Source organism: Misgurnus anguillicaudatus, chromosome 10 (genome assembly GCF_027580225.2).
Source record: "Misgurnus anguillicaudatus chromosome 10, ASM2758022v2, whole genome shotgun sequence".
In the NCBI taxonomy this organism is placed as follows: Eukaryota; Metazoa; Chordata; class Actinopteri; order Cypriniformes; family Cobitidae; genus Misgurnus; species Misgurnus anguillicaudatus.
In genome coordinates this window covers 29,292,413-29,313,771 of record NC_073346.2, presented here as the reverse complement: position 1 = coordinate 29,313,771, position 21,359 = coordinate 29,292,413, and the positions used below count along the sequence as shown (strand labels likewise).

The 21,359-nt window shown below is 36.5% G+C and overlaps 1 protein-coding gene across 1 annotated transcript; it reads left to right on the top strand.

Annotated features, from left to right (window-relative positions):
• Positions 1-1,025: 1,025 nt before the first annotated feature.
• Positions 1,026-19,284, top strand: capn7 (calpain 7). The gene is made up of 21 exons (XM_055210805.2): positions 1,026-1,410; positions 1,619-1,727; positions 4,207-4,364; positions 4,566-4,633; positions 4,726-4,932; positions 6,890-6,976; positions 7,125-7,251; positions 7,353-7,438; positions 8,431-8,524; positions 8,621-8,767; positions 8,856-8,962; positions 9,328-9,448; positions 11,492-11,636; positions 11,861-11,960; positions 12,070-12,205; positions 14,077-14,152; positions 14,245-14,390; positions 14,484-14,546; positions 14,634-14,764; positions 16,561-16,653; positions 18,225-19,284. The coding sequence occupies exons 1-21, from the start codon at positions 1,309-1,311 to the stop codon at positions 18,367-18,369; spliced, it is 2,448 nt and encodes an 815-aa protein (XP_055066780.1). The 5' UTR covers positions 1,026-1,308; the 3' UTR covers positions 18,370-19,284.
• Positions 19,285-21,359: the final 2,075 nt, after the last annotated feature.

Sequence of the window (21,359 nt, the reverse complement as noted above, 5' to 3'; positions counted from 1 at the left end):
GGGATGTGGGTTTTCTTTTTTTTCACTGAAAGGCTACTTAATACATTTAATCATGTGATGTGATGTTTATTTTTAAACACAAAAAATTATTGTAATGCACAACAATGTTCTACATAATACAATTGCCATTGGCCTTAGGTCAAGCCTATTTTTATGTGTTAGGATTATTTAAAGAATTGTAACATTTTGATTTTTATTGTATTTCATTAATAATCACTTCTTCCTAGGTCAGATGAAATCAAAGGAATTGCTTTCAAATCGATTATGGAGTCTTAATATTTTCAACACTAGAGGTCAGTGTTAACAAATCCACCCATTTAACATTTTTATGTCATTTTAATTTATGGTTCTAATCTAAAGAATGTTTAATACGTCATGAAAATATTTAATATTATACTTGGCACTGATTTGAATCTACTGATTTGATTTCTGTTGTCAATATGTAACCTAATAAAAAACTAAGAATGCAAAGACACTATCAAGCAAACGTAACATAAAATTGACAAACTATGCATTAAATGCTATCTTGATATTTGCAATTGCATGTAACTTTATCCAAATGTATTGTGTTGATGGATTAATAATAAACAAAAACACATAATTTGGTATCCACTTTTAATGACAGTATTTGTGTGTTTAAAATACATTATAACATCACACAAATATAATGCTTTCACTCATAAATGATTATGTCACACAACATACGCAATTTCTTCTTTGCTTTGACTAACATTTTATGTGCAATTCACGCCCAGGGGAATTTTATGTACAATTTCAAGAATGCTTTCAACGAATTTTCAACACCGCGAAACCAGCGGATTTTCCCACATCACGTTCAGCTACGCAAAATGTGTGTTCGACTTCATACGGTGCAGCGCAGACCGAAAATCGTACATCAAAGTACCGCGAGAGTAATTTGAAAGCGCATCTTTTAAATCGCTCTCGCGGTATTTCATTGATCAGTCTGCGCAGCTCGAACACACAGCAACTCTTACTGTATGACGTATAATGACGGTAACACGACACGCCCACCATATCCGGAAGTACAGCGGGCTTGCGGGGTTGTTTTGATGTCATCACCACAAGTTGTAGCTTTGGAAGTTAGCGCTTTATTGAGCATCTTTAAGTTTGAAAATCTCTTCTAATCGACATATTTCGGCGTTGCCTGACTTCAATTCGGAGATCGACTAAGTTCACGTAACTAGAAGAACTCAAGATAGTAAGACGAGAAGGAGATTATAATGAAGAATAGACGTAGCATATGCCCCCCTTAATCTAATATCATTTATCAACCTGTAAATAAAAATCATGGACTGTACAGCTCTTGAACTCGATGCTATAACATTTGCCAAATCTGCAGTACAACACGATCAGAAGGGGAAATACAATGAAGCTGTTTTTTACTATAAGGTAAGCTATAGGTTGGTTTCTTTATTAAATTGAAGCTAAGATTTTTTTTAATATTTAGCTTGAGATTCCAAACAGACATATTTACTGTAAACGTCAAGCCCTCTTTGTATTTAGCATTAAATATAAATCAAGTAAGATATTTATAATCTACTATAAGCGTATTTGAAATAAGCTCAGATTTGTATCATATCTTGTATAATCTATTTAGGAGGCTGCCCAGGCTCTCATCTATGCCGGCATGGCTGGATCCAAACTGGAAAACATTCAGGACAAAGTGAACGAGTACATGGACAGAGTACAGACTTTACTCAATGCCGGTCAGTTTATCATCAGAAATCTGTATTCATCTATTGATACACAGTGTATCCGGTTTGTCGTCTACTTGATGAACCTGTTACTTGATTTGCTAGGGTTGAATATTGTCTGCATTCTTTTTCACTGTGGTCAACAAAAGTGAAACGTTGTCTGCGTTGTGTAGAAGGAGGAAGAGGGAAATCATGCTCATATTTTCCAAGGCCCAGCCTAGACCTAGTTTGACAGAAGTGTGACTAATACAGCATATAAGAATTTTGGATAAATATTTTTAAAGAGCAACTATTCCATTGCTAAAAAACAATGTTGTTTTGTGTATTTGGTATAATAAAATGTGTTTAAAAACACATTATATTTCACATACCGTACATTTTTAAGCTTCAGAATGCACTCTCTTCCTAAAACGCACGGATTTGAAAAGCGCTGTGTCCCTGATTGGCCTGAATACCTCTGACGTCAGCCGAAAATGTGATGCTCCTTACCATGTTTGAAAGATTCGGTCATAATGCAATGCTAACAACTTACTGTGAGTCCGAAGCAGGAAGATTTATGATAATGTTGGTTTTGTCTACATCACCAATCCCAGGAAGTAAACTGTTGCCTACAATCCGTGTGTTTGTTGTAATCCAAGAAAAGAGATTGACATTGGATGATTACTCACGTCATAGTTTACTTTGGGGTTTGTACCTTTTGCATATCGTTAACATGTACTAATACACACTTACACACCAAAGAAAATGTAAAAACATAAATCGGACAATAGGTGCTCTTTAAACAAAAGATGATCGTAATTTCTTTACCTTCTCACAACTAGATTTTGATCTTTGTACGCTGATGTCTAAAATAATCTGATATACATTATATGGGTTGATATAATTGTATGAGTTTATTAATTCTGTTTAGGGCTGTCACAATGATTAAACAATCGTCTCATTGCGATTGTTTGACCTCATTGCAATGATTTCAGATCACCACAATGATTGCACATCTCTTTAAAAAACGCAAGGGGGAGCTGCAGCGCCTGCATTAACAAGATAGTATCAGATTACTTTTAAATATGTGTTATGTGTATTAATATTTACTGTCAGGTAAACCTTGCAAAAGATTTAAATAATCACAACAATGTGTGAAAATTATTTCATAAACAAAGAAAAAATGTATGATATTAAAAGTTAAAGCAATAAAACAGACAATTAATCGGCATAATCATCAAAGCCCTAAAAGAGGCAATCAATTGTCACAATTTCTTAGACAATAAACCGCCCGCCAAATTTCATAACCGTGACAGCCCTAATTCTATTGAACACAAAATAAGATATTTTGGTAAATTATGGTAACCCCACAGTTGATGATACCCATTGACTTCCATAGTAGGATAAACAATACTATGGAAGTAAGTGGGTGCTCTCAACTGTGTGCTTTCCATCATTTATCAAAATATCTAAAACTAATTCAGTTTTAGAATAACATAAGCGTAAGTAAATGATGACTTGGTGAACTATTCCTTTGACCAACTTAATTCCATTTTGTACAATATTCCCCATATTTTGATGCTTTGGTCGGCAATCCTGTTCCTGGAGATCTACTTTCCTGAAGAGTTCCAGAAATCAAACATGCCTGAACCTGCTAATCAAGCTTTTCACAGCTATATTAAAATAAGAGACAGGTGTACTAAAGCAGGGTTGGATCTAAAGTATGCAGGAGGCAGGTTGATCTTCCAGAACAGGGTTGGTGAACACTGCTGTAGAGTCCATAAACGCTAATTTTGTTCAGATATCCACTCCAGACTTTACTGTTGGCCACTACTGTAGACCTGTTCAGGGATTTTGGTACACGACAGACCATTCCTAAACAAAATAGTGTGGCATTAATAGTGTAGTATTAATATTTTTTTCTAAAATACTCAAACAGTGGCGGCTCGTGACTCCTCGTCCAAGGGGCGCTTATTCAAAATAAGTGTTCGGAGTATCATGTGTGTGGTTCCCTTTTCCAAAATATGCGTCCTGTGTGTCGAGAGATCGTGTGTGCATCACGTGTTTTGACAAAATAAGTGCCTGTTGCACACGCGTCAACGTTTATGATAAAAGACGCTCACATTCACAAAATACACGCAAGACACTCCCTTAACAGTAAACTCTGATAACACATGAGATTATGCAAGTATCTGGCAATCATAAACCTTTTAGACACATCTGCAGCGGGCACTTATTTTGGCAGGACACGTGATGCACACACGATCTCTCAAAGCGCAGAACACATATTTTGAAAAAAGGAACCACACACATGACGCCGTTATGATGACGGGCTACATACATGTTGTGACGAACTTCGCATCGAGCGCCCTCAAAAAAAGAAAGTTACTGGCTGCCACTGTACTCAAACCTGTTATTTAGAAGAAGGTGTCCACATACAGTACTTATGATTTACATTATATAAAAAGCTTGTTTGAACCCTCAGCCCACTGATTGACCTCTCTATGATCAGTTAAAGCTCAAAGCAGTGAACCCCTGAAGAGCAAACATCAGCTGGATCTGGAGAGGGCGTACTTTCTGGTCACCCAGGCATTTGAAGAGGATGAAAAAGAAAACGCTGATGAAGCTATTGAGCTTTACACTCAGGCTGTGGAATTGTGCATTCAAACTGTGAGTATATACATGTAGGGATTCTGATTTCATATTGCCACCACAGTTCTGTCAAGCTGTGCAACAGGTGGTGGCGTTTAGCTGGGTTGGCTGGTCTTAGTTTCATATCTCTTACTGACAGTTATGTGGGCTCCTATGGTAATCTGAAACAGAGCTACAAGTTACTCTGTAATATTTAGACTCTTCCTCTCTCCCATACAGTCCAATGAGACATCAGATCAGGCGTTGCAGGGAAAATTGAAGCAGCTTGCACGGCAGGCTCTGGACAGGTGCTTTACTGTTTAAGTTAAATGAATATATTGGTTTAAATACAAAAAAAATATGGAATATTTCACCCATTGTGCCTGTTTTGCCATTTCAGGGCAGAGGGATTGAAAGAGTCCCTTAATAAACCTGTGAACCATGACAAGTCTGTCCCATCTGTAACCAAAACCCCAGCTCAGGTGAGGCAGTTCTTCCCGCTAGGCCCAGACTTTTCGCTCCACGACAGATCTCAGCCGGTTCGAGCGGTGCAGTCCTGCGAGCCGCAGGGTCAACGCTACACAGCAGAGGAGATAGAGGTGCTCAGGTAGGCTCAAAGCAAACATAAGGCCTTCAATGAACTTTTAAAAGTAAATGTGAGCAAAGAATTGCCACTTTGATGCTACGGCTATGACATATATAAAGCATATTGGCTGTTGTCCTTTTAAAGTCCCCGTGAACCAGAAGTCACGATCGACTTTACTTTCGTGTTGTGACGTATTTCCGAGTGAAACAGAATTTCGCACAAGGAAAATAGTGGGCGTGCTTGTGTTTTTTATGGTGAATTGATTGGAAAAAGTGGGCATTTTAATCAGAACAGGAACCAGAATTGGAGGGGGCAGGGTTAACAGATGCTTCCTCCCTAGCCGTCTAGCTGATTTACAGGAAAAATCGCGGCAGAAGTACATTTTCAGATTTTGATTAAAGTTTATGAGGGCACTTTAAAAAATAATAATAATAATAACTAACGCATATGAATTGTTTATAATAAACACGGCAATATTTCATTACAAAATAAGAATTGTCATTTTTCATTTTAAAGGAGACTTTAACTCATTTGCCGCCAACCTTTTTTTTATTTTTAAGTTTCCCACCAGCATTTTTTGTAATTTTCACAAAAGTTTCACAAAATGCATTCTAGAAAAATTATCTTCTAAAAATATATAAACATACAAATATATCAAATGAAAGAACAGATCCTCAGCTTTCAAACAATCAATAAACAAACAAACAAACAAAACAGGAAAAAAGTTTCATCCTATCTATATTTTTTTCTTTGCTTATAAACTCTTAAAAATTGGTATTTTTCTTTAAAAATACATTTTATTTAGTAAAAAGCTGAAATAATTGCATTTTTTGATGGAATTTTGTTAGAGATCAGAATGAAAGAGTTTAAAATTAATAAAATAAATGCTTCAATTTTTAAAAAAAAATTGGTTAAGTGCGTCATCTAGTGGATAATCGCGGTATTACAGATTAACATAAAACCTCATCAGGAACACGTTTTTTATGCAAATGTTCTCTTAATTGACGAGATAACTTGTATAGATGGCGGGGAAAGAGTTAAAGAGGACAGGCCTTTATTATGTTTCTCTTTCGATATGAAATACGTCAGTTTAAAAAAAACCTGCTCAAACTATGCACATTCAGGGTTTCCCGCAGAAAATTTGATTTGTTAAGGTGGTATTATGGCCGGGGGTGTGGTAATCAAAGGGGCGGAGCGTACGCTTCATAATGAAACTGAAAATATTTCATTTTTATTAAAACACACAATAAAACTTCATTTTGAAGAAACTATGACAGAAAATGAACACGTACTAGATTATTAATGAATGAAATGTTTTTAACAGACACCTCTAATGAAAATAGCTGCATGATGAAATAAAACTAAAGGGTTAATAAACACAAACTGAAGCAAATGTTGTAGAAGGTCTGGCGAACGATGATAGGTAGCGCGAAGATTGTAAAAACTGATTATTTCTTACTATTAATTACATTATCTTAAAGGAGTGTAACTACTGTAGCATGTAAATAATGCACATAAATAACGTGAGCAAGAGCGCTCAACAATTATATCTAATCAACAGGCACGTGAAACCTAGCTAGCAGGTTGCTCAAACAACAAAATTCACCAGCTAACTCACTTTAAATTTGCAAGAACTATAAACTAATACAATAACAGGCTTAAATAAACCCAAAACATAAGTCCACCTACAGTTCTCACGGACACGCATTTTATCAACTAGCTATCCTCCAGACAGTTGAAGGACCATTTCGGCCGTTTGGTGCGCTTGCCCGCTTGCCCGCTTGCGGTGTGAAGCGCGTCCGCGCTATTTTTTTTTGACAACCTAGTTAAGGTGGTAGGGTACCCCAGATTAGGCGGGCCGCCCGAACTGCAAAGTGCTGCGGAAAACCCTGCACATTTGTTCTTTATGTCTTAAATTCATGAAGTTATAAATTTGATCTGATTCTCTGTTTGTTTCTTCTTGTGTTTTGTTTTTTAGGAAGACCTCCAAAATAAATGGAATTGAATATGTTCCATTTATGAGCGTTGACCTGAGGGAACGTTTTGCCTTTCCTGTTCCATTCTCGTGAGTGTTGTTTTTTTTATTTTAGACTCATATTTGAATCACAGCTGCCTCACAGCTGTATTTTGCATTGGCCTGATTGAGAACCGCAGTCCTGTGACACTCAAAAAAGTCACAAAGACCTGCATGACTTGGTTGTGTTTACCCGCAGGGATAAATGTGGGAAACTGGCTCTTTCACCAAAACAGAAAGCCATATTCTCACGCTGGGTTCGACCCGATGACATCAGCAACAACCCCATCATGATCTACACTGTGTCCAGCTTCAGCATCAAACAGGTCACAGGCATTTTCATACTATTTGCACATTTTTAACTTTACCAATGATAGATCTGTCTACAATCATGATATAGAAACTCATCAAAGGTGTATGTTTCCAGACGGTTGTGTCAGATTGCTCTTTTGTGGCTTCATTGGCCATCAGCGCTGCATATGAGAGACGCTACAACAAAAAGTTAATCACAAGGTATGGTGGGTGTGTCCGGCCTCTGTGTTTGATTGAGATGTGCGTGTGAGTTTGACTCATGCTTTACTTAAAAGCCTGGTTTGACTTATGCAGCCACCTCCTTGATTTCACACAGGATCAGATCAGTGACTCATGGGATTGTTGTTGGTTATAGATACATATATTATGTGTCAGGTGTCCAGGGGCAGAAATATGATAAGTTCAGATCTCTAGATATAGCCTCTTTTATTGTTAGTCTGTGACACTTTTGTTGTGGCGTTTTATTCAAGTCCAAGTCAAGAGATCAGATCAGATTATTTAATTAGACTATTAATAGATTTATTAATAGATATTTCTGAATGGCCTGAGGCCGGAATTAAGTGGATTTGAAGCTAAATTATTTATATATAAAATCATTATCAAATTTTTGATGGAGAATGGCATGTAACGGCTTTTGCATCTGAGCTCTGTTTTTTGTGACAAAAAATATTGAATTATTCAATTCTGTAATCTGTAATCCAAAATACTGTATGAGCAATAGTTATAGTGATGTGTGTCTTAGCAAACACCACTAATTATTTATTATATAAATCTTATTGTATTATAATTAGGGCTGTCAAAATATTAATCACGATTAATCACATATATATATATATATACATACACACACACACCTTAATGTTTGTATTTAAGAAACATTTAAATGTATATTTATATATATTTTTATATATTTTATATTATAAATATAAATAAAATATATCTAAATAAATTTTCTTAAATTCTTACATGTATGTGTGTATTTATATATACATAATATATACACACAGTACATACAAACATATTATGCTAACACAAACTTTTATTTTGTATGTGATTAATCGCAATTAATCTTTTTACAGCCCTAATTATAATTATATAGTGTAATATGCATTATAATAGTGATTTATAATTATGCAATTAGGCATGTTGACCAGACCGTGGCACATTAATGAATGTTTGATTTTTCTTTGTAGCATCATTTACCCACAAAACAGGAAAGGAGAGCCCGAGTATAACCCCTGCGGAAAGTACATGGTAAAGCTACATATCAATGGAGTCCCGAGGAAGGTATTTACCTCTCTAAGCACCGCCTCTTTTTATTAGGATTATGATTTTATCATAGTTTGCAGATAAATTGGTTCAGATGTGTGTGTTTTTGATCAGGTGATTATCGATGACTTCCTTCCTGTGGACCACAATGGGGAGCTACTTTGCTCCTACTCCAGTAACAGAAATGAGCTCTGGGTGTCGCTCATCGAGAAGGCCTACATGAAGGTCATGGGAGGATACGATTTCCCAGGCTCTAACTCTGTGGGTGTCACTATTTTGTCTTTCTGTTTGAGGCTGTTTTGCTATGCAGATCTGGATTTATGGTGTCATGTCTTTCTTTTTTTTGTAGAATATTGATTTGCACGCACTTACCGGCTGGATCCCAGAACGTATCGCTATGCACTCAGACAATCAAACCTTTAACAAAGACGACACTTTCCGCATGCTTTACCAGAGGTGAGCACGCATTTATAGTACACGTGAAGTTGTTTTGTCACATTACATTGACTTTGATAGTTTACCCGAGTGAATCTCGATACTGATACGGAATCAATTCCAAGGCAATAAACTAAACAACCGGATAAGAAATTCATGAATATTTGGAACTTAAAATTCTTTGTTTTTATTAAAAAACTAAAAAACACACTTTTGAGTGTTGCTGACTTTTTGAGCATTTCCCCCCTGTTTGTTTTTTTAAAAATTAAACAATGACATTCAATGAATCACACATTCCAAGCCTAAGGTGGAATGGGAGCTTGATTCATTTAGATTTGTATTATTTGGATATTAATGTTGTGTGTGCTTGTAATGTATTGTTAAAGGTTTCACAGAGGAGATGTTCTCATCACCACGGCAACAGGGGTCATGACTGAGGAGGAGGGTGAGAGATGGGGTTTGGTGCCCACTCATGCTTATGCTGTCTTGGACATCAGGGAACACAAGGTGAACTTCATGACTACATTGTCAAACTGTTGCGTAATGATACCTGTAGTTACTGAGGGACAACCTTCCAATCTCTCTGATGAAGCTAATACGGAAGTGATTTAAACTGCAATTCAACGACTGGCCACTAGAGGCTGGCTCCAAAAGGGAGTCAATTCCCATAGATATGTTTACAGCCTGGTACAAAAAGTGTTTTTGGTCTATATAGCTTATTTTGCCCTTCATGACAACTGTGAGGGGGATTAATTTTTTTGTAACTCATTCGTTTAAATTATATTAAACCTTAAAGTTTTGCATAATTAAAGGATTGGTCCATTTTCTTAAAAAAATTCAGATAATTTATTCACCACCATGTCATTCAAAATGTTGATGTCTTTCTTTGTTCAGACGAGAAGAAATTGTGTGTTTGAGGAAAACATTCCAGGATTTTTCTCATTTTAATGGACCCCAACACTTAACAGTTTTAATGCAGTTTAATATTGCAGTTTCAACGCAGCTTCAAATGCACGATCCCAAACGAGGCATAAGGATCTTATCTAGCAAAGCGATTGTCATTTTTTACAAGAAAAATAAAAAATATGCACTTTTAATCCACAACTTCTTCCGGCTGTGTGACGAGCCAGCGCGACCTCACGTAATTGCGTAATGCCGTGGAAAAGTCACGTGTTACATATATGAAACTCACATTTGCGGACCAATTTTAAACAATAAACTGACACAAAGACATTAATTAGTATCATTCCACATACAACAACGTTGGAACGGTCCTCTTTCTCCACACTTGTAAACACTGAGGCGTAGTTTCGATCTGTCATTTGTGACCTCTTGACATGATGACATATTACGTGATGTCGTGCTGGTGCATCACAGGACCGGGGGAAGAAGAGAAGTTGTGGTTTAAAAGTGCATATTTTTTATTTTTCTTGCCAAAAATGACAATCGTTTCGCTAGACAAGACCCTTATGCCTTGTTTGAGATTGTTTAGATTCCTCTGAAACTGCATTTTTAAATTAAAACTGTTAAGTATTGGGGTCCATTAAAATGAGAAAAATTCTGAATTGTTTTCCTCAAAAAACATAATTTCTTCTCGACTGAACAAGGAGGGACATCAACATTTTGGATGACATGGTGGTGAGTAAATTATCTGTATTTTTATATTTTTTTAAGAAAATGGACTAATCCTTTAAGGGCGTGGCCACTTCAGTGACGGTTTAACAGCCACTGCTGTCACTAGAATCAAGCTAGGCAGACGTGGTTTCAGCAACCAGCCAACTCGGCGTCACCCACGTCTCGCTTCTTTACCCATTTTTGGTTATCTGCGAGTGATGCGCAGTGACACGTGGCCAAGATGGTGACGGCAGCCCACGCCTACTTTAAGCTTCAAAAACAATCTTCAGAAACCTATAGGTAACATCACAGACATTACGTCCATATTTTTTTTTACAGTCTATGGTAGTTACCCGATGAATGAATGAATATTCATAAAATTCACCACACAGGAATAGATAAAATAGGTTATGATTGTTTGACATTTTGTGCCTGGACCCCCTCCACTGTGTTGTACGACTAGGCTTGGCACGACTGGGCTTGCTTTTCTTTGGCTCGGTTTGCGTTTCCACTGCAGTTTAGTACTGCTTCAAAGTGGGTGGGATTATAGACTTCTAGATCATTATAGTTGCACCCCCTCTGCTGCCGTATCATCATAAATGCGCCACAAAAAACGCACGACACATGAGCAATGAAGCATATTGTTCTTGATCCTCAGCATTTTCACTGCTTAGATAGCAGCACAGATAATGACATCGCTTGGTTTGCTCTTTGGCACACACGGGTAAGCTAATCCTGCATTTAGCAGGGATGCTGGTCGTGTTGATCCTCTCTGACCAATCAATGATCTGTAGTTTTTCCCTATAACATTTTAGTATTGGCACAGCTCGCTTAGAACCTCAATCTACTTGGTGGTACAACAAAAAGTACTAGGTACACAGTGGAAAGTCTTGTGATTGTTTATGACCTTCCAACATTATCTCTTTGTTCACTCAGGGTAAACGCTTCCTCCAGCTGAAGAACCCATGGAGTCATCTCAGGTGGAAAGGACGATATAGTGAACGCGACGAGAAGAACTGGACACCAGATCTTCTCAAATACCTCAATTTTGACCCCAAAACAGCACAGAAGTTTGATAATGGTAAGCAAATGGTGAACTTAAACTGTGTTTAAATGTTGCTCAACAGATTAGTGTTAAATAAGCAGTGCACAGGCTCTGGGTTCAATTCCTAGTGAACATACATACTCATAAATAATATATAGCATGAGTGCACTGTAGTCGTTTTGAATAAAAGCATCTGCCAAATGCTTAAATGTACTGTTCATGTAAAGTGTAGTGTGTGTATTTACATGTTTTTCTTAAAGGCGTATTCTGGATCATTTGGGAAGATCTGTGCCAGTATTATGATGTCATCTACCTGAGCTGGAATCCTAGTCTGTTTAAAGAATCATCATGTATACACAGGTTCGTCCCATTTATTATTTCATCCTCGTGTTTTGTTATTATATTACAACCTGATGGTCTCTTATCAGACAAAAAGAAAATGTATGTTGATTGTGGTTTGGTACTGCAGTAGCTGGGATGGAAAACAGGGCCCGGTGAAGGATGTCTACAGCTTGGCCAATAACCCTCAGTATAAACTGGAGGTGAATTGTCCTCAAGGGGGCACTGCTGTATGGGTACTACTCACCAGACACATTACTGACAAGGTAAAGTGACAGAACAGAATGTGAATCCTTTAATGAAGTACAATCAGATTGACGGTACTAGTTTCCCATACCGCAAAAAAAGATTTTCTTCCAATTGAACATGGATATCAATGCTTCAAAATGTATTTCATTTTAAATACTTTTCAGAATATACAAAAATGGCCAAAAGATATACAGTACTGTGCAAAGGTCTTAGGCCACCACCACCAGACTTGTTGTTTTAGAAGTTTTAATGTCCATCCATATTTATTTTTCAGTCTATTTTATTAAGATACAAAAAAAGAAAATACAGGAAATATGTACAAAAAATATTTTTTATTTTTAAGGACTAAATGTTTAGGTATCGTCTGTGTTTAGCGTGACCTCTGTTGGCACTCAACACAACTTGAGCGTTTTTGAGCAGAATTAAGTAAAAAGACTAATTTCTTTATTGTTTAGGTTTAAGAGATCTTTCAGTTTCCCGCTATTGCTCAAGTGGAAGGGGAGTTTACCCTAAAATTTTGACACATCAGTTTACATTTTTATACAGTTTTTAATACTATATACACATTTGCTGTATTTTCTGGATGTATTCTATTAAAGAGACTGAGAAACAATTATATATGATCACTATAACATTGCAAAAACAACAAATCTACTTGTGGCATGGTAGCCTAAGACTTTTGCACAGTACTGTATTATGTATATATATATATATATATATATATATATATATATATATATATATATATATATATATATATATATATATATATATATATATATATATATATATATATATACATTGAAATATATTTACAAAAATGTATTTTTCACCAATATATTTTGGCTATTTTAAAATAACATTTTTGAAACATTTATATTCACGTTGCATATGTTACAAACATGTAACAGGTTTGAAAAGATTAAAATTAAATATATTTTCAATTGCAAAAATATACTGATAATTTTATATTTTATACATACATTTTATACTTTTAATATATATACTTTATACATTTATATTTTGGCCAAGAAAAATATATTTTTTGCTTTATGGGCCGTAAAATTAGAAATGTATTTGTGGCCCCTGAGATACATTTTGAAATGTATATTAATATATGAAGCAAAGATTAATCGCGATTAATCGCATACAAAATAAAAGTGATTTGTTTGCATAATATGAGAGTGTGTGCTGTGTGTAATTATTATGTTTATATAAATACACACACATTCTTGTATGTATTTAAGAAACATTTACATGTGTATATGAAGAGTTTCGTTGCAAAACGAGATAACTCAGTTTTTTTAATTTTTCAGAAATCTCATTTTTTGGTTTTGCATTCCAATTAATATCAATGCAGTTGGTTTGTTTTGATTTAAACCTTCATAACTTAAAAAATACAGCTAAGTAGCACCATAAAACAAAATAATAACATGATAACATAATAATAAACATGTTTTGACAAAAATGGATTTATCTCGTTTTGCAACAAAACTCTTCATATATATTTATTTATATTTTTATGTATTCTATATAATATATAAATAAAAAAAATTATATATAAATTAAAAATTTCAGAAATGAATATATGTATGTCTGTGTGGTTAAATATAAATAATAATTGCACGCAGTACACACACATATATTATGCAAAAAAAACTTTTATTTTGTATGCGATTAATCGCGATTAATCTTTGCCCAACACTATTTAAAACTAAATATATTTTCGAATAAAAAATTATTTAAGCTTTAACTACTTTCTACAAAATGTTTTTAGTATATATATTTTGGCCAAAGAAATTAATGTTTTTGCTGTATGGGTTGTAAGCAACACAGATGGTTCAGTCAAAATAATGTATCTGTTCTTGTTTTCTCATTCATACTCAAGGATGACTTTGCTCAAAACCGAGAGTTTATTACTTTAGTAGTTTACAAGTCCAATGGAAAGAAAGTTTATTATCCAGGTAAATAACCAAAAAATTATGTATCCTTACATTAAAGTGTTAAATCTGATGCTTTTGTAGTTCATTATTTACAATTTTTAACATATTTGCAGCGGATCCTCCTCCTTTCATCGATGGCATCCGAATCAACAGTCCTCACTATCTTACCAAGATAAAACTCACCGGCCCCGGTACTCACACCTTTACTCTGGTGGTGTCTCAGTATGAGAAGCAGAACACCATCAACTACACACTGAGGGTAAAACAAAGTCTTGTGTATTGATTTTATTTGTATAATTAAGCTGCGAGTCCTTGAATCATATAACTGTTGTCACAAATTAACCCATTCTAGGTCTACTCGGTGTGCAAGTTTAATTTCTCAAAAATTCCCACACCTTTCACCCAAACCAAAAGAGTGAGTTCACACCTGTATTTATAATCTGGTTATAATTGTATATACTTTCAGGTGGAGTAATGTCTCTCTCTCTTTACTGTGTTGTAGATTAATGGCCAATGGAAGGGAGCGACTGCAGGTGGTTGTGGGAACTATAAAGATAGCTACAAAAACAACCCCATATACCAGTTTAACATGGAGAAAGCAGGCCCTCTGCTCATCGAACTCCGTGGCTCCAGGTAGGACTGGTTGCTATTTTACATCACACCACCAGAGGGTGGTGGAGAATCGGGTTTAATGACTTTTATTACAGGGTTTTTTACTCTAAAATGGCTAGGTTGTTTCAAACCATGGTTGGGTCAAATATGGACAAACTTGGGTTTGTTTAATATTGTATGTTTCAATGGTTTGAAACAAAAGCTTTATAACACCTCACTTTTGTTTATATGTAACATGCCGCTTATGCAACCAGTTGGCAGGTCCATCTGCTTTTTCCTAATGCTTGTTTCTGTAGCTCTAGTGGTGGATGACAATTGCTATGCCAAAAGGTTAAACTCTCATTTTGACAGTAAACACTGTATTGACTGAAAGTACTTGTGTGGTATATATTCTACTCTATGAACTGCTTTATACTAGTGATGCACCGATATATCGACCAATAATCAGCTTTGGAGCTCTGTGTATAGAAAATGTAAAGAAACGTCACTAAAGTAGTGTTTTTATATTAATGGTCATTTAGTTAATCCAAGTTAATATAACCACCGAACTATCAGTATAGGTAGATATCAGTCTGTACCAAGCGTGCCGAACAAGCCCTGAAAATTGAAGCCAAAACGTCTCGATCGCCCACAAGTGACTGGTCCCAGTATAGGTCATAAACCCGCCTCCCCATGTTATCCAATGGGACTTGAGGCAAACAAAAAAAATTAATTACACATCAATTATCTTTTCTCCGAAGCTGGTTTCTGTCTTTTATTGTAGTTTTTATCACGCTGATGTAAATTCAAATGTTTGTTTTTAAAATAAGTTTGGGTTTAGTTAGTTATTTAATGATATAAAAACGGTGGTGTCACATCATGATTGACAGCTGTGACATGCGCATTCTGCGAGGGCGGGGTCTTGATTTTGCGGCTTTACTTCCTGCTCAATACTCCGCGGGCTGGTCCCAAAATCGCTACTGCACAGACTCAAGACCCAAGATGTCGTATCGGGACACTGCCGGCTTCACTTTTCACCAATGGAAGAGAGCGAACAGGCGTCGTCCATCTTTTTTTACAGTCTATGGTCTGTACTATCATACTCTGTACACTTGTGCCATCGTTTGGGTGCCAGGTGCGCTTATAGCTTTAGGCTGGCCATAATGTAATGGCTTATCGTCGTATATTATATATATACAGTGTATAATCTAATAATAAATTATTAGTGCTGCCTCACGATTAGTCGCGACTTATCGTTTGCAGAATAAAAGTTTTTGTTTACAAAATATATGTGGGTGTACTATGTATAATAATTATGTATAAATAAGCACGCACGCACGCATGTATGTATATAATTAAGAAACATTTGCATGTGTATATACATGTTTATATTTATTATATTTATAAATATTAATTATATACTTTTTTCCCTTCAAGTTATACATGTATGTGTGTGTATTTATATAAGCATAATTATTATACACAGTACACACACATATATTATGGAAACAAAAACTTTTATTCTGCAAACCATAAGTCGCGACTTAGGCAGCACTATAAATTATGCATTTTGGTGATTATAATGACTGACTTCTATTTAGACCCTAAAAAAAAAAAAAAAAGGTAAAACACAATGTGAATGTTTTGAGTCTTAAAAGTAGTGGGATTTCACAAGACGTAGGATTCCCCCTGACACCAGGAGTAATGTGGGCAGGAGCGTCCTGTGCCAACTATACACATTAGGATCTCTTCCATCTCTCTGTGATGAAATGTGGGAGTGTGTTCTTCATGCAGTGTGATGTTTGTGAATATAAATGAGTTTGTCTTCTTCTTTGCAGACATTATAGTGTGGGCTTTGAGGTGGTGACAGTATCTACAGTTGGGGATTCAGGGTCTTCCAGTTCTCAAAAGAGAGGCAGTGGTGACTACCGGTAAAGCAATACAGAATCTTATATTGAATTCATATTAGGTGCTAAAAAGAAACCCTATTTCACTTTCTGAAGAAGAATCAGATTGACTGTTCAGAATGAAATACTAGTACTGCTTACTTACTACACACTCGGATAAGGGTATAAAACTGTCACTGGGGTGATACCCTTTCAAAAAGTACACAATTGTACGTAAAGAGTGGATGGTAAGTATTTGTACCTAAATGGTACATACTGTATTAGGACCTTTTTAAAGGTTACCATCCTTTTAGTGACAACTTTTGTACCCTTTTTCCTAAAGTGCAGTACACACTGTCTATTACGTTATGCACCCTTAAAGGGACACCTCACTTTTTTTTTAAAATATGCCCATTTTCCAGCTCCCCTAGAGTTAAACATGTGATTTGTACCGGTTTGGAATCCATTCAGCTGATCTCCGGGTTTGGCGGTACCACTTTTAGCATAGCTTAGCATAATCCATTAAATCTGATTAGACCAATATTACGCAGTGCCTGAAAATAGTCCACTTGGTTACTTTCAATAGCAGGGGACTATTTTCAGGCACTGTGTATATCATTGAGCCTCCTGCAGCCATGTTACGGCAGCAAAGTCCTTGATTATTACGCCAGAAAGAGAGTATAATTCCTAGCCACACCTGCTTAGAAAATCACAACTTTTAATTTTCTGTCAGTCTCAGTACACGATGTAACAACAGAAGAGTCAAGTTTTAAATAGGAAAAGCATCGAAACTCTGTGCTTATTTTTGAGCTCTATGCTAATGGTCTAATCGGATTCCGTGGATTGTGCTGGGCTATGCTGGAGGTGGTGGCGCCGGACCGGGAGGTCGTCTGAATGGATTCCAAAACGGTTTTCGTCAGTTTGCCACATAGGGACAGAGCGCAGTGCATCATAACCTGAAAACCACGCCCACCAGGGGGGAAAACAATCAATCCGTCTCCATTTGACTTTGTGTTGCGAGGGGCGGCCTCCTTGTCATTTCTGGCTTGTGGCAAGGAACGGAGTGCTGCCTAGAAGCTGCTGTGTGACAATATGTACAGCTGGCAGGCCAAACAACCCAGGGATAAGTTTTTATAAGCTGTCGACCCCAAAAAACAAGCGTTTAAAGAGACAAAAGTGGAAACAGGCAACTTTTCACAGTACTAATAGTAGAACTGCACCCACTAGGGGGAAACGTAGTCGGCGATCCACTTTTTTATCCTTAAAGGCTGGGCTTTAAGGCTTGACAGCTTATAAAAACTTATTTCTGTTTTTTTTTTTGTTTGTTAGCTGTACATATTGTCACACAGCAGCTTTTAGGCATTATTCTGTTTTTTGTTATAAGCCAGAAATGACAAGGAGGCAGCCTCTCGCAATACAAAGTCAATGGAGACGATTGGATTGTTTTCCACCCCGGTGAGCGTGGTTTTCAAATTTGCATAACTGTGCTCTGTCTCTATTGCCAGTGCATAATAGAGTAGTATGCTACTGTCGCAGCTATTATCTTACTATACTAGTACACTAGCTGGTGTATATCAGAGATTTACAATGACAATTTTTTTCCTCTTTGTACGTAGATGTGGTTTCTGTTATATGGAAGTCGAACAGTTCCCTGCCGGCATTTACAATGTTATCCCCACCACCTTCCTGCCCAAACAAGAAGGCCCGTTCTTCCTGGACTTCAACAGTACCAGTCCACTGCGGGTCTCTCAGCTGCAGTAAGGACACATTGCGGTGGAAAAGTCAGCTACGCACCCTCGCTGAAGATGCTTCAGACGGCATTCATTACTTGCAATGCTTGTTTACCAAAAGAAATAAGCACCACCCACAGATGGTACCTGACATAGTGCCATATTTATCATGTTTGATGTGATCAGTGGCGTATGGCTGCTGACTCTTCTGCTGTGTGGTGCTCGGACTGAGGGAGTGTGTTCAATCAGTTAATAAAACATACTCCTGAAAGAGCCACGATCCGAAATTGCAATCAAAACGGATGGTGTGTTTACACCTGACCTGAAAGAACCGTTATTCACTCAGGAGACTGCAATAAAACAGGAACTCTGTGTTAGATTAGATTTCTGCTTTCTCATACTAAGGGCTTTACTTCTGGTCTAATCAGCGATGTCTGCATATAAAGACTTTTAAGTTATGAGGCTTCTTTCGGTTTAGACAATATGCCAAATTATTTTTGCTATTTAAACATTTCCTTCATCAAGATGCGATTGTCCAAATGTAAGCTTGTCAATATATCTACCAGCACAGAACTGTATGTTTACAGATTATCAGAGAATTGAATGTTTTGGTCACAAATGTGAAGTTCCTTTTAGGGATTGTGCAAATGCCTGAAGTTCCTCTTTTTCGCATGTTATTGTGCTCAAATGTATTTATTTGCGGAGATTCAAATTTAAGTGTATGCGTTACAGACATTACAGTATCATGGATATTTAACCATTTTAAGTTTAACAGAAACACAATCAAGAACTTTCTAGCATGATTTAATGGGTAGCAAACAATTCCCAAGACATTAGATTTGACGTAAAGTGTTAGCCACAAACTTGTTAAAAGATCATGACTTGAGTGTAAGAATTAATTTTCACTGAATATAAATTTACATCAAAATACATTTCTGAATCCAAAGAGACTGTTGTTTTTTTGTTTTATCACCATACAAATTAAAAATGGTAATCTGAGGAGAAGTACCTTAGTTTATACCCTAAAGAAAAGTACAGAAATGCACTTACAAAGTCCCTTTAGGGACTTCACGCCACCGCGGCCAACTTTGCAACATCTCCGGGCAATTATTTTAGTCATGCAAGACTAAAGTTTTAACGTTATCTACTTGAATGGGGAAAGACGGATATCTATAACAAAAAAAAAAAGTAACAAACAACAATTAAATCGGACATAAATTGTGTCATAATTTTTGTTACTTAAAGGGACACTCCACTTTTTTTGAAAATAGGCAGTTGATTTTTACCGTTTTGGAATCCATTCAACCAATCTTCTGGTCTGGCGGTACCACTTTTGGCTTAGCTTGGCGTAGTCCATTGGGTCTGGTTGGACCATTGGCATCGCGCTCAAAATAACCAGTTTTTCAGTGATTTTCCAATTTGAAACTTGACTCTTCTTTAGTTACATTGTGTACTAAGATTTAGAATTTTATTTATTTAAAGAAACGGGGACAGCCTACATTAAACATTGACCTCAAAAGGAAAGATGCATCGTACCAGGTTATAGCTCAAGAGCTAATTTCCACCCGTAGTCCCTGGGCAGGCTGTTGTTATGTTAAAATACATACTACATCATACATACATGAGTACATCGTTCACATGTGTGAGTACAAATCCGATTTGATAAAAGCCATTTCTTTGCCAGGCGAGAAAACATATAAAAGTTTGTGCTTCTTATCAGCTCTGTAGGCAGCATGTTCCATTGATGAGCCGCCACACAAGAAAAAGCATAGTTTCCAAATACTGTCCTGCGTTTGGGGATCCTGCATTCGCCTCGCACTGTAGATATAGTGGCTCGGGCTATTGTTTCAGAGCCTAAAGATATAAGTGGAGGAGCAGTGATGTCAAAGAGGATCTTATACATCAAACACAGATTTGTATGTATTATCAAGTTTTCAAAACTGAGAAATTCGTATTTTACAAGAATATGACAGTGATGAAATCCTCTGCCTTTCTTATCATGAATCTTTAAAGAACTTCTAAACAATGACTCAAGTGGCCTAAGTGCAGATTTACAAGCCTGTGACCAACTTGTCATACAATAAAGAAAATGTGGAACAATCATAGCGCCTCGATCGTAAGGGAATTTCGAATGTATCTAAACTGTGCCATATTAAACTTGATTGTATACGACAACATTTTTATATTCTTTTTAAAGCCTAAGTTTGGTTCCAATATGATACCTAAATATTTTACCTGCTCTGGATTTGAAGTCATTTGTCCATCAATTAAAATCTTAGGGCAATTTTGTATTTTATAACGATTTGTAAAAAACATTGAAACGGTCTTATCTAGATTTAAGGTGAGGCGTGAGTTTTTCAGCCACAAAGAAACTTTCTTCATCTCTTCGGTCAGTTTTTGAGCAACTTGTTCTGCAGTTTTACCATGTGCATATAGCACCGTGTCATCAGCATACATAATAATTTTACTCTTACACACAGTTGGCAAATCATTTATGTATAATGTAAACAGCAGGGGGGCCAGAATGGAGCCTTGTGGCACTCCCATGCTGCAGGATCTTAAGGGTGATTTTGTATTATCTACCTCAACACATTGTTGTCTGTCATTAAGATAAGATAAAATCCATGCCATTGTATTTGTGTCAAGAGAAGCGGGTGATTAACTGTATCGAAGGCCTTTCTCAAGTCCAGAAAGACCGCCCCACCACACCTCCATCATAAAGACTAAATTTAATGTCTTCTAATAAGTAGCAGCACGCAGACTCTGTGGAGTATCTTTTCCTGAATCCAAACTGGCAGAGATGCAATGCATCAATATGGTCAAGATGCTCCACTAGCTGCTCTGCCACCACCTTCTCAAAGATCTTGGAGATGGCTGGTAGGATACTAAGACAGACAGAAATTGGAGATTTGTGATTTTCTGGGCCGCTATAGGACTGTGCTCTCATTCCGGCGTAATAATCAGGGATTTGCTGCTGTACCATGGCTGCAGCAGGCGCAATTATATTATGTAGTGCCTGAA